Source organism: the organism of the source record quoted next, unplaced genomic scaffold (genome assembly GCF_019419815.1).
Source record: "Pyrus x bretschneideri cultivar Hongxiangsu unplaced genomic scaffold, Pyrus_bretschneideri_v1 Contig2, whole genome shotgun sequence".
Lineage (NCBI taxonomy): Eukaryota > Viridiplantae > Streptophyta > Magnoliopsida > Rosales > Rosaceae > Pyrus > Pyrus x bretschneideri.
In genome coordinates, this window is record NW_025999501.1 from 11,539,554 (window position 1) to 11,552,945 (window position 13,392).

Genomic DNA, 13,392 nt, shown 5'->3' on the forward strand with positions numbered 1-13,392 from the left:
AATTTTTTCATTTAATTTCAATTTTTGTCATTGACTGATTCGAAATTTTTTTTACAGCTCTTAAGAGTAGGAAGCCATCGGTATGATCACTGAAACAAACATAGAAAGTCTCCTCCGCTAGTCCAATCCAGCTGCTTTTGCAGAAAGCCAAAGATTTCAGCTGCAAATTCGAATTCGCAATGTTGGCCAAGCGGCTTTTGCAGAAAGCCATAAACAACTCTCAGGTAAAATCGTATTCCCAAGCAATCGATCGCCGCCACTTTTTTCTGTCATTTTTTTTTTGAATTTTTCAGTTTAGCTTCGTAATTTGCGTTTTTTGGTTAAAATTACATTTCTTTTTTGTTGGGTTGGATTAAATTCCGATGCTTTATCTTGCTAGTATCCTGGAAAATTGGATATTGCATCAATGGATTATTTTTTATGATTATTTTTTATTCATTTCTGTGTATTTTTATGCTGGAATACTTGGATTGTATGAATTTGGAGCCTCTTGGTATCGACATTTGGACTGATACTTGCCCATTTTTTTTAATTGGGATTTTGTATTGGAAATTGTTGGCTTCAGCATAATTTGCCACGCGGGAGTTTGACGGCGGAAGACTTGGACCTGCGAGTTGCAGTTCACTATGGCATCCCATCCACGGCGTCCATTCTTTCTTTCGACCCGATTCAGCGCTTTTGGCCATTGGAATACTGTGAGTTAAAATGCACCTACTTTCTTCTTTCTTCTTTTTTGTTTATGCTGTTTTCGGTGTGCGAATTGGTCGAAAACCAATCTACTTAGCATTGCGCACGGTCGTGTGGTTAATGAGGTATCTTGTTACCAAAACGTTTGAATGGCAAAATACACATGTATATTTGGTGTAGCATGGTTGTAGATATTACAATGAAGGCATGAGATTACGTAAATCTATTTGGAGATATGATGGTATTGAATGACTCTTTATATTACAATGAAGGCATGAGATTACACACAAATCACATTGTTGTTTTGATTCTTATTTGTTTGGCAGGGATGGGAGGATTAAAGTAATCGGTAGTGATGGTATTGAATGACTCCTTATATCCCCGACGCAACTGCCTTACAAATACATTGAGGTATCTGTGTGCACCATTCATTCCCCTTCTTTAGTTACAAGGATAAAAGTATCAATAGTAAAGTGTTTAGGGTGAAACATTTTTTTTGAATGATATATTTATATAACTTTTATGGTAAAACATTTTTTTTCTTAATCACAAACACACCCTTGAATATTATACTCTTGTCTTATTAGTTGTTGGGTCAGCAAACTAATTCTTCATACTGTATTTTGGCAGTTCCTACAAAACACTTTGAGACTTGTTGAGTTGTTTAGGTGATAAGAAGGGGTAAGATCCTCGGCTAAGGATCCTTCTGCTTTGCAATCAGCATAGACCTCATAACCCTCGCCCTCGTGACCAGCAGGCCCTTCATCTTCCTGCTGCCATCGACAAGTGGGCAGGGATCAGATCGGCCACCAGCATGCCAGTCTTTATCCGTTTGTTCAGAGTTGCAGTAGTAGTGGTTGTTTCCTTTGGGTCGGCATTGGAGGCTTCAATGAATTCTCACTTCTCAGTGTGTAAGACCCAAGAGTTCTTCTCCGTCTTTGATTTCCAAGAAGAAGAGGAAGGGAAAGAAAGATTTATGAATGGAGGATTTGAATCGAACGGCCAAGATAACTTGGTCCTGAGAATTTGAAGCACATAGATCCAGAGAGAATTCTTACCCGATAAGAACCAATTTTTTTATCTCCCATGCCACATAGTAGCTACCACAAGCATCATTGGCTGGTCAAAAATGCCAATTGGCAACACCAGCATCTGCTAAAAGATTATCACTTGCAGCAACACGTCATGAACCAATTTTCTCCATTCAAGCAGTGTAGCAGGTTGTTTGCTGAACATTTCTCATGCCAACCAAATTCTCTCGTCACTGAAAGTCAAGGCAAATTTGTCACCTACCCTTTAACTTCACTGCTACCAGCAATCACTTGGAACTGCACCCCCACTTTATTATTTTGTCCCATCATCACACACACTAGTGGCTGGTTTAATGATAGGGACTGAAACATATTGAGATCAAGATCAAGTCCAAGTTAATCCAATTGGTGTTCCAATTTAGTGAGACGTCTCAAGTTTGAGGCACATTGATAGCAAAGACGTATTATATTTATGTTAAGTTTAATACTTAGTAAATAGTTGATTCATTGTATGGCCTAACCCAGCCACCCTTCCCTTAGTAGGTTATCCCATCTGCTTAATGCAGAATATTGTTCTATCAAAAGTTCTTTCAGCACCCTCCCTTAGAGTAGATTATCCCCTCCGTTTAGATGTGGAATATAATTGTTTGAAAAAATAGTCTTTTATGCAACGAAAATGCTACCTCAAGTTAATTGTGCACTGTCGTGTGGAAGAATAATATGGTAACCACTTTTGAACTCAATAGTGGTCTGTTTACTTACCAAGAATGAGAATGCAAATTGTGGGTATAATTCTCACTTTCACATCTCTGCCTCCACTGTAGCAAGATATTGTCCGCTTTGGGCCACACCCTCACGGTTTTGTTCTTGGGCTTCGGCACGAGAACTTCCTAGGGGGGTCACCCATCTTAGGACTGCTCTCGCCCAAACTCACTTAACTTCGGAGTTCCAATGGGATGTGAACATGCATAAAAATTGGGATTAAATGGCTTTTGTCACCCTTCAAGTGTCGGTCAGCACGTGAACATCTGATGTCCCAAGGACATTGGGATTGGGGCGTGTCACTCACGCTTGACATCATGCTTTTACTAAAATGCAAGGACTAAAAAGGTAATGGAATCCCTTGTTAAACAAATGTGTTCCGTTTATAATTTCAATCATGTATCATTACAAATAGAGACTTGCTTATTCCGTACCTGAACAATGTCACGTATATATCACTGTCATATCATTATCATATCCGCAAAGTAAGCAAGCATGCCCTAAATTACAACTACAACAAGAGTTTTCTATCAATCAAAATAGTCCAGTCCAAGTCCAACCATAACTCACAAGTAAAGAATCCATCATCCTTCACACTTTTTTTGTACTTGGCCATTTAAGATTTAACAACTTCCCCCACTTGCAACATTGCCTATTTGGAAAGACATCCCACCCCGGAGGGTTTAACGGACCTCCCCATCCACCCACCCACAAAAACCCAAAAACGATGACTTGGCTTCACACAATCCCTCCACTTGGCAGCCTCGAGACGTGTTGCCTGCTTTTACTCGCTTTGGAGTATTTCGAAACCAAAATGTGTAACTTTTTTCCGTTGTATTGTATAAATCTGTGGATTGAATGGCTATATTTCCCGGGAATGGTGTTTGTTTGCTGAATTGATGTGTTTGGTGCAGGAAATTATGCTCTTGTAATAACTTCGCGGACGGCAGTTGGGACTTATCTCGGCTTCCCTGTTTATCGAGTGACCTCGATGAGGTTTCTGTCCTGCAACGAGGGTATGAAGAATTCAACTGCTCAGGAGGTAAGGGTTTTGATTCTTTTGATTTGTTAGCGAATTTCAGTGTGACTTGGGATGTTTTGAATTTGTGAAGTGTTTCTGCAGAAAAAGGATGAGGCGTACTTCATGGCTCTGTTGAAAACAATCCAATCAACTCCGGGGCTGTACTTCTCGTACGAGACTGATATAACACTAAAGTAAATTCTTATGCCTATCACTCAGCCAAAGTTTAAATTTTTTGTATCTGTTAGGGTGCCGTTTAAGTACATTCCGCTGTTTTCATAGCTGTTGTGTGATTACTGTTCAAAATCTTATCATGTCTATTTATGTATCTACCCGGCGTCTAGGTACAATCTTATAGAGATGATTGACTCTTGTAATCACTTTTGTGTCTGTATCTGCATGTTTTGAAGGACTTAAACATGAAACACTGTAACATGGTCGCGTAGGGACAAGAATGTGGAGAAGAGGAGGCAACCTTGATGGAGACGTTGCTAATTTTATCGAAACTGAGCAGTTGGTGGAGAGTGAAGGTTTCCAGTCCTCATTATTGCAGATAATTCTCATATGAAGGTTCAGAAAACAAATGTGTGCTGAGGTATTATTGTATCGGAATATTTTTAGTTACTATTATGTTTCTTTGCCTAAATAGAACATTAGCTTATATCATGGTGTCATTGTACACGTGATCAACTAAGTTGGCCGAGGATTAAACATTTGAGAAAAGTATATTCTGTTCAGAATGAATCTCATATTGATGGGAGGAGAGACCTTGCATGAGCTTATAAGTAAATTGGGTTGATCCCCATATTGCCAATTGGTTTTATGGTGGAACCTCAACCTTATTCACATTCTGCGCTCCTTGTTGATGTGTGAAATATCATAATTGTAGAACTTTGTCATTCTTTTCTGAGGTTGATGGACTGCCCATCACATAGATGAAACTTTCGTACAGTTTAGCAAGGATAGATTGGCTTTGCCAACTTTTATACATTTAGAAAACTTATCCAATACCATACTATCTAAATATGCAGACACTGTTTCACTATTAACCCTTAAGACTGATAGTAGATTGCAAGTTTTGTCATAATTTAATACGAGAAGATTTATTTAGCTATTCCTTTTTTCTGAATAAAACCCTCCATAATATTTTTGATATGTTTTTCAGATTCGAGATTCAATTCGGCTTCTTTGGGAGCAAATTGTTGACTTGAGCTATAAACCACAACTTAAAATTATTACTCATGAGCAGACGGTAATTTGTTGCCAGAGATGCAAATCCATCCCTTTTTACTCTTTTCTTGGCTTCATGGTACAGTTCCCTTGTTTGAGTTGTGTTCTGAATTTTCCCATCCACTTACAGTCAAATGTTGTGGAGCGCCATTTTTTTGATCTTTCGCAAAGATATGGAGAGACAATGGCAGTAGACGTAACTGATAAAGAATGGGTTTCCTTTCTTTTACATTTTACTTTGAATTTAACAATCCTTGCACACTGGTTCACCTTTACGTTAAGCTGAAAAGTTTGCAATTTTTTTCCTTCAAATTGTGTTTGTACGACACGCTCACCTTTTTGTGGCTCTGGGATTTGCTAAATAAGCAATGATTTCTATAATTCTTCCCAGTTGACTGCTTGTGCTACACAAGTTTTACTGTTTTTTTAGTTGTATGCAAAGTATATGTTGTTTCATAAATTTCCGGTTGTTATAATTTTTCCATTTATTGTTATTTGTAGCATGGCGATGAAGGTCAACTAATCACGGCATTTTCTGCTGAAATGCAAAATCTACCAAACATGAGGAGACAATTTGCATATCTATGTTGGCTCCCAACTGAATCATTTTCCCACTTCAAGTAGATTCCTTTTTTGTTTTCAAGGTTGCTTATAATGAAGTCAGTTCTATGTGCTGGCATTGGGAACAATGTCAGAAATGAGATTTTGTTCTCAACTTACTAGTGTCTTTGTTGTAGATACGTTTCACTTGACTTTCATTATGTGTATGTGGTAACTCAAACTTTGAAAACCTAAAGGTTCTATACGAGCAGATCTCAGAGCAATTTGAAAAGCAAGGGTAATGAAAGCGTAGTATCTGATTGAATTAAATATGCCAAAATCCAGGTATGCTGGCTATATGTAATACTGTTTTTAATCAAAACTGTTCCAGCTGAGCAGATACTTCCTCGTAGATGCATAAGGCAATATGCTGGAGGAGCAGAAAGGGATTGTCAGATCAAACTGCATTGATTGCCTTGATAGAACAAATGTTACTCAGGTTTCTAAGAAAATTACCTAGTGTGATTGATCTTAATAATTTGTGCTAATATGATATACCATTTGCCATAGCATGAGTAAACTGAGATTTGACATTAAATTGTCTACTGCTTCTTTATTTGGTAGAGTTACTTGGCCCAGAAGTCTCTAGATGCACAGTTGCAGAGGACTGGAGTGCTGGATTCTTCTGAAAGCATTTCTGTGTTTGCTGAAGACTATTAAACATTTAGAGCGTGTATGGAATTCTTTGTGTCATGTATCTTATCTTTCATAAATGATCAAACGGTCTACAATAAATTGTTATACTTATTCTCAATTCTGTTGCTTTAGTGTGGGCGGAGCAAGGTGATGAGATAAGCCTGGAGTATGCAGGGACGTATGCCCTGAAGGGGGACCTGGTTAGGTAAATTCAACTGTATAGTATGACTTGAATCATGGACAATAAAATCTTGGTTCATCTTCTCAGAACCTCAATATTTTAGTTTATGATGGTTTGGGGAGTACCCTGATGGTTCAATTGCATCTCTTGAAAGTAAATTTAGTAAGAAATCATGCCTACTTTAGCAAATACGAGCGATATTTAATGGATAGCTTTTAGTAACGAAATGAGAAGTAAAATTCAATTCTAGCAAACTTGATGTTTGATTGGCCAGCTTGGCATGTAATCATCATTAGTTGGCCGCGAATGAAGGTAACTCGTGCCACTTTTAAAATTGCTTCACTGAATCTATAGTCAAGTTTTAAGTGTGAGAACAAACATTGCAGTGTCTACCCGTGGCATCAGCTTTGCTAATTGGAGGGTTGACATTGACATCCGTCACACTTCAACAAGGTATTACTATTTGGTTTTGCCTGAAATCTTAGCACATGGAACTTTGTTCTCAGGTGCGAGTTTTATTCAATGTTCACTAAGACCTGAGAAATTTTGAATCCAACTTGCAGCGGGTCGAAATGCCCAACAGTATATGTCTTCTGTTCTTTGTGCTGGAGTAGCGGCAGCGGTTAAAGCTAACGGAAGGCAATTCTGTTTGAGACCTCGTTTGTGCAGACTCTCTGAACTTGTTCATTCAAACCGTAGAGTTACTGTTGTTGCAAGCCTTGTCATTATTTAGCTAATATTTATAAACGATTTGTGGTTAAAATGGTAAACTTGTTTTACTGTTTCCAGTTGCTGCCGATAAGTTACTTGGACTATCCAAACAAATCGAAATTGCTCTGAATTTACTCCAAATCTAACATGATTTCAACCGGACGAAACACTTACAATGCCCTTTTGTATTTACCGATGCCAGTTAAACTCATCTATCTCGATCGTTGTTAACTTTGCAAACCCTGACTAGAAATAAATATATAAAAGCAGTACGAGAAAATCTATTGGCCATCCAATCTCAAGTGCTTTTTCTTACATGTGAGGATTTCTTCTCTTTTTTGCTTATTTAACTTTGGTTTTCTGGTTTTCTATTTGTTTTTGAACAATGATGGAGCATTCACGTACTATTCGTAATCTGGTTTTGCTGGAATGAGATTGATTACGAACATACAAAGACATCCCTTTGCACATACACTTTCATAGGTGTTCAAAAGTCTTTGCACATACACAGTTTCACAAAGACTAACACAAAATATAGGTGTTCAAAAGTCTTACCATAAAATATAAAACACAAAACATAGGTGTTCAAAAGTCTTTGCACAAAACATAGGTGATCAAAAGTCTCTGCACATCCGCACTTTCACACATATTTTTAGACTTTTTGTATACACACATAGCTTTCGGCCGTTACAGAAGGCTGTCACTCTCTGCTTTCGGCCAGTACGGACCTTGGAAAGTCTCAACCTGTCTTTCAATTCTTTCGGCGGGAAACTTCCGACTAATATGTCCCACTGTACACAACTCAGATTTTTGGATCTTTTTTCCAACAAGATTATTGGGTCAATTCCACGCCAACTCAGTTCATGGTTGAGTTTGACTGTTCTACAACTTGGAAAAAATAATCTCAGTGGAACCATCCCAGGTTGGATAGGAAATTTTTCTTCTTTGAGGAGTCTTAGACTTGCCGGCAACAATTTTCAAGGAAGCATACCTAATGAGCTCGGGCATGTAACAACCTTGGAATTATTCGTAGTTGGGGACAATAATTTGTCTGGTATGCTCCCTTCTTCAATTTATAATATTTCTTCCATATACATATTCAGTGTTTTTATGAACCAATTCCATGGAGAGCTACCACCAAATCTCGGCATCCTGCTTCCTAATCTCGAAAAATTTTACTGTGATGGCAACAATTTCACAGGAAATATTCCTGTATCATTGTCAAATGCTTCCAGACTTCATAAGATTGATTTTGCTCAAAATGACTTCACGGGGACAATCCCTGGAGAAAGTCTCGGAAGCTTGCGAAGCTTAATTTGGCTAAACCTTTTTAACAATCGACTGGGAAATGGAAAACTTGGTGATTTGAGTTTTCTCAATTTCTTTACTAATTGTACTAGTCTTCAATATCTGGCTCTTAGTCATAATCGTTTTGGGGGAGAAATCCCGAGATCCATAGCCAACCTTACGACCCAACTAAAAATTATTCATCTGGGGGGTAATTTGTTACATGGAAGCCTCCCAAACGGCATTGCAAATCTTATAAACCTCATCGGTCTAGATATGTCTCGTAACTATTTGGCGGGTGTTGTCCCTGAAGAAATTGGGAAGCTCGAGAAGATAGGGGTACTGTATTTGCATCATAACAAATTTTCCGGGCCAATTCCATCGTCCCTTGGTAATATGACTTCATGGATAGAGCTCTGCATGGAGAAAAACAATTTTCAGGGAAGTATACCTCCAAGTCTTGGAAATTGCCAGAACCTGTTACTACTTACACTTTATAATAACAATCTAACAGGCAGCATACCTCAAAAGCTTATGGAGCTTTCAACCCTTTCAATTTCTTTGGACCTGTCTGAAAATTATTTGACTGGTCCACTGCCAAGTAATGTGGGTGATCTGGTGCATCTCACACTGCTAAATGTATCAAACAACAAGTTATCAGGTGAAATCCCCAACACCATCAGCAGTTGTACTAGTTTGGGGGGCTTGTACTTGGACAACAACAAATTTGAAGGAAAAATTCCTCAGTCTCTTAAAGATTTAAAGGGCTTGGAAGAACTTGACATCTCAAGCAATAACTTATCCGGGCAGATTCCTGAATTCTTAGGCAAGCTTGGAGCACTTAAGTATCTCAATCTTTCTTATAATGATTTTGAAGGCGAGTTGCCTAAAGAAGGAATTTTTTCAAATGTCAGTGGTGCCTCAGTTCTTGGAAATCATAGGCTCTGTGGTGGCATCCCACAATTACATCTACCTGCATGCCACAAAAACAAACACCATTCATCTGGAGGACCATTTCCCCCAAAAGTAGTCATCCCTATATCTTGTGCACTTGCATTCATAATTGCTCTATCATGCTTCTTCAGTGCTCGTTCAATGCTGAAAAAGTCAAGAGATGGACTTGTAACTTCACGTTCTTATAAGGATTGGAAATTAGGTGTTTCCTACTCACAACTTGTTGAATCGACTAATGGTTTCTCAGTGGATAATTTGATTGGTTCGGGAAGTTTTGGTTCTGTTTATAAAGGGGTAATTCCTAGCGATGGAACGGTAGTTGCTGTTAAGGTATTAAACCTTCAACAACAAGGAGCGTCCAAGAGTTTCAATGATGAATGCAAAGCTTTAAGAAGTGTCAGGCACAGAAATCTTGTCAAGATCATAACTTCATGCTCGAGCATTGATAATCATGGTAGAGACTTCAAAAGTCTAGTCTTTGAGTTCATGCCAAATGGAAGTCTTGACTCGTGGTTGCATCCTAGAGATGAGGATCAATCTCCAAGTAAGAGATTGAATTTTATGCAAAGATTGAACATAGCCATTGATGTTGCTTCTGCGTTAGATTACCTCCACAACCATTGTGAAACGTCCATTGTTCATTGTGATCTAAAGCCGAGCAATGTACTTCTTGATGAAGACATGGTAGCCCATGTTGGGGACTTTGGTTTAGCAAGGTTCCTCTTGGAAGCATCAAATGATCCTTCCCTCAGTCAAACAATGTCATCTCAACTAAAAGGTTCTGTAGGTTACATTCCTCCAGGTATGAGTTTCCATCATTCTAATTTATATTTTCGGTTCTTAATTATTAACTTATTACTAAAAACCAATTAATTAAATTCTATTTATTAAAGATATACTATGGACTCTTTTTCCTGGAAACAAGTAACATTAATCTGAAATAAGATATCAATTTTAATAGTGTGACATCTTATTGTCTATATGTATGTCATGGCAGAGTACGGCATGGGAGGCCAAGTTTCCATCCAGGGAGATGTTTACAGCTACGGGATACTTTTGCTAGAAATGTTCACAGGAAAAACACCTACTGATGACATGTTCATCGAAGGTTTAAGCATTTACAAATTCGCAGCCATGGCTTTGCCCGACCATGTCATGGACGTTGTTGATCCTTCATTGCTTCTCGACCTCGAAGCTGATGGTAGTGTTAACGATGACAGATACGAAAGGACTGCACTGCCCAGACGTAACAATCGTGGAATGGTGAAAGCAAAAAAGGTAAAGGAATGCTTGTTTGCGGTGATGCAGATAGGACTTTCCTGCTGTGCAGTATCACCAAAGGAGCGGATGCTTCTGAATATGGTTGTTGGAAAAATGAGTGCAATTAAAGACTCGTACCTCAAAGTTCAAGAAGGCTAAAGAATGGCAAAGATATGCTGCTTGTGGTTTTTCTTTAATTGTTTTTCTCTACCTTTCCTGCCATCGCTTTGAACCTTGCCTCCTTTATGCTAGCGGTTGTTTTATAGGGACGAAGTTTTCATTTGTATGACTTGAAGCTTTCCAAATCTTATTTGTGTGGAGCTATTTGTAATTGTCTTGGTTATGTCTATCCTGTTTAGAATCTGATAAACTCAATGCTGAAGTAGTTTATAACATTTCAGTCTCATATTTCTTCCCAAATGGTTGCATGTGCTACACAAGTTTTGTTGGATTTTTTTTTTTTTTTTGGTAGCATGTGGATTATGGTTGTGACGAAGGATGAAAGATTGCTTTAAGGCACGTATAAATATGTTGCCATTCATAATCTATTTCGCATATGTAGAAAACTGCTGTTGTATTTTGATTATTTCCATCTAAAATTCAAATTTCTAGCCGAATGCGCATTTGATTACTTGTTTTAGGGTTCCTGTTCTGTTCAATTTATTAATCGTTTCATCTATTTACACAGTGTGTGTAATTCCCACAATTTGTTTTCTGAGATGGGAATTAGGCAAACATCGGAAGCACGCAGAAGTTGACAGAGTAAATAGAAATTAAAAAATTTGGATTTTTTGGGTTTTTTTGGTATTGGAGTTATGGGGCAATGAACTGCTTTGCATTGATGAATTGGTGTGACAAAAGTAAACCACTTTTATTATTTTTGTGCATAGTTGCAAAAACAGATCATGTTTCGCTTAGCTTCTGGAAATCATTTTGTTTTGTTCATCATCGAGACTTAGCCAATATTCTAATCAGGTATTTTTCTTAGGAAACTTGCTTGTTGCTGCTTGTATGTTTGACTGTTGTACTTTCTCGTTCGATACGTTTCCAACCTACTCTCTATGGCTAGTCTAGTTAAGGAATTAATGACTTCCATAATTCTCACTCGTAATCTTTGTATGTGGCATGCATCTATGGATGTTTGAACTCCTCGGTGTTCTTGGAGCTTTGTTAATCCAATTTCATATCTGATTTAAGATTCAGTAGATGAACTTGGCATTTCCTTTTTATCTTCTACCGAAGGGGACTCCATGCTAAAGATTGCTCAGTAAGTCGACGCTATACTCTTAAAAATCTTTCACAATCTCAATTGAGTACGCCCCGCTTAATGATTTTGGCTACCTAGTGTGTCCTACCCTTTGCTCCCGAGTCCAATCCCTTCCCCCGAGATTAGGGTAGTCAAAAGAAAGGACCCCATTACTATGCGATTCAAAGCTTATGGTCTACAAATGAACACCTTTGTTAGATGATCCAGCCATTCAGATTTCGATCAAGCTCTATGGAATGTGAAGAGTCATATAAGTGTGAATTTACAAAAATATTATTCACACCTCTTCTTAAGAACATAGATCATTTGCGTGAGCGAGATTATTGGAAAACATATATTTCAATATGTACGTATGTGTATAATACGGTTTTAGTACATTAGAGTTGTTAAATGTATATTTCAACGAATCATTCTGACGTGTACAACAAATAAAAGCACACAAATTTACGAACGAGGATAAATAATTAACAAATAGTTTTATTGTCGGTCGTCGCACAATTTCAAACCTCATTGGATTTCCCACTTCATGCATAAAAGAATTGAGACTTGTTGAGTTGTTGAGGTGATAAGAAGATACAAATTCGTTTTAATACAATTGAAAACGTTTTTAGAGAAAATGTTTGATTTTTAGTTAAAATGGTCTCTAAAATTGACATAACTACTCACTTTGGTCCCTATGATTTATAATCGATAGAAATGGTCCATAAAATTGCTCATCGTCAATCATTATGGTCATTTCGTGAAAAATCTTAGTTAAATTGCAAGTATTTTTGTCAAATCAACCCCTCCACTTGAACTGTTGGTTTCTTCAATTTCCCTAAGATTTTGCACAGAAAACCAAAATAATTGTCGGTTGAATATCACATGGATTACTTTTATTCATTTTAAATCTCAAATGACCATTTTGGTTAAAAAAAACCACAATGTTTTTGAGTTCTAAAAGTACATGAAGTACTTTTTTAGGGTTTACTTGTGTTTTTGCTAAAAACTGTTTTCAAAAATATTTTCACTTAAAATGCTTTCAGTTATTTGAAAATCACTTCTAAACGAGTTTTTTTTTTTTTTTTTTTTTTTTTTTATCATTGTGCCACATAGAAGCCACCACAACCATCATTGGCTGGTCAAAAATGCCAATTGGCAACAGCAGGATCTCCTAAAAGATGATCACTTGCAGCAATTGGTACACGTCATGAACCAATTTTCTCAATTCAAGCAGCGCAGCGGCTTGTTTGCTGAACATTTCTCATGGCAGCCAAATTCTCTCATCACTAAAAGTCAAGGCAATTTTGTCACCTACCCTTCAACTTTACTGCAATCAGCAATTGCTTGGAGCTGCACCCCACTTTATTATCTTCTCCCATCATCACACACGCTAGTGACTAGTTTAGTGACTAGGACTGGGAAACAAATTGAGATCAAGTTCGAGTCAGTCTAACAAGTGATACGATGAAGCAGTATTGATTTTCATTTGTAAGTTTGAGGTTCCGGATTTGATTCACATTAATAGCGAGAATATATTATTTTTTGTGTTGAGTTTAATATCTAGTAAGTGGTTAACCTATTGTGAGGCCTAAACCAACCACTTAAATGCAGAATAATGTTGTATCCAAAGAGTTCTTTTAGCGCCCGCCGCACCCCCCCCCTTTGGAATAGATTATCTCCTTTAGATGAGTCTTTCATGCAACAGAAATGCTACTTCAAGTAAATTGTATACTATTGTATGGACGAACAATACGGTTAACCTCTATCCAACTCAATAGTGGTC

At 37.7% G+C, this 13,392-nt stretch overlaps 1 protein-coding gene and 1 pseudogene across 1 annotated transcript; both read left to right on the forward strand.

Annotated features, from left to right (window-relative positions):
- The first annotated feature begins 3,934 nt into the window (after positions 1-3,934).
- On the forward strand, positions 3,935-6,176 carry LOC125476855 (annotated as a pseudogene).
- A 1,412-nt stretch (positions 6,177-7,588) lies between these two features.
- LOC103940203 (probable LRR receptor-like serine/threonine-protein kinase At3g47570) lies at positions 7,589-10,780 on the forward strand. The gene is made up of 2 exons (XM_048583555.1): positions 7,589-9,902; positions 10,098-10,780. The coding sequence occupies exons 1-2, from the start codon at positions 7,643-7,645 to the stop codon at positions 10,517-10,519; spliced, it is 2,682 nt and encodes an 893-aa protein (XP_048439512.1). The 5' UTR covers positions 7,589-7,642; the 3' UTR covers positions 10,520-10,780.
- The last annotated feature ends 2,612 nt before the right edge of the window (positions 10,781-13,392 follow it).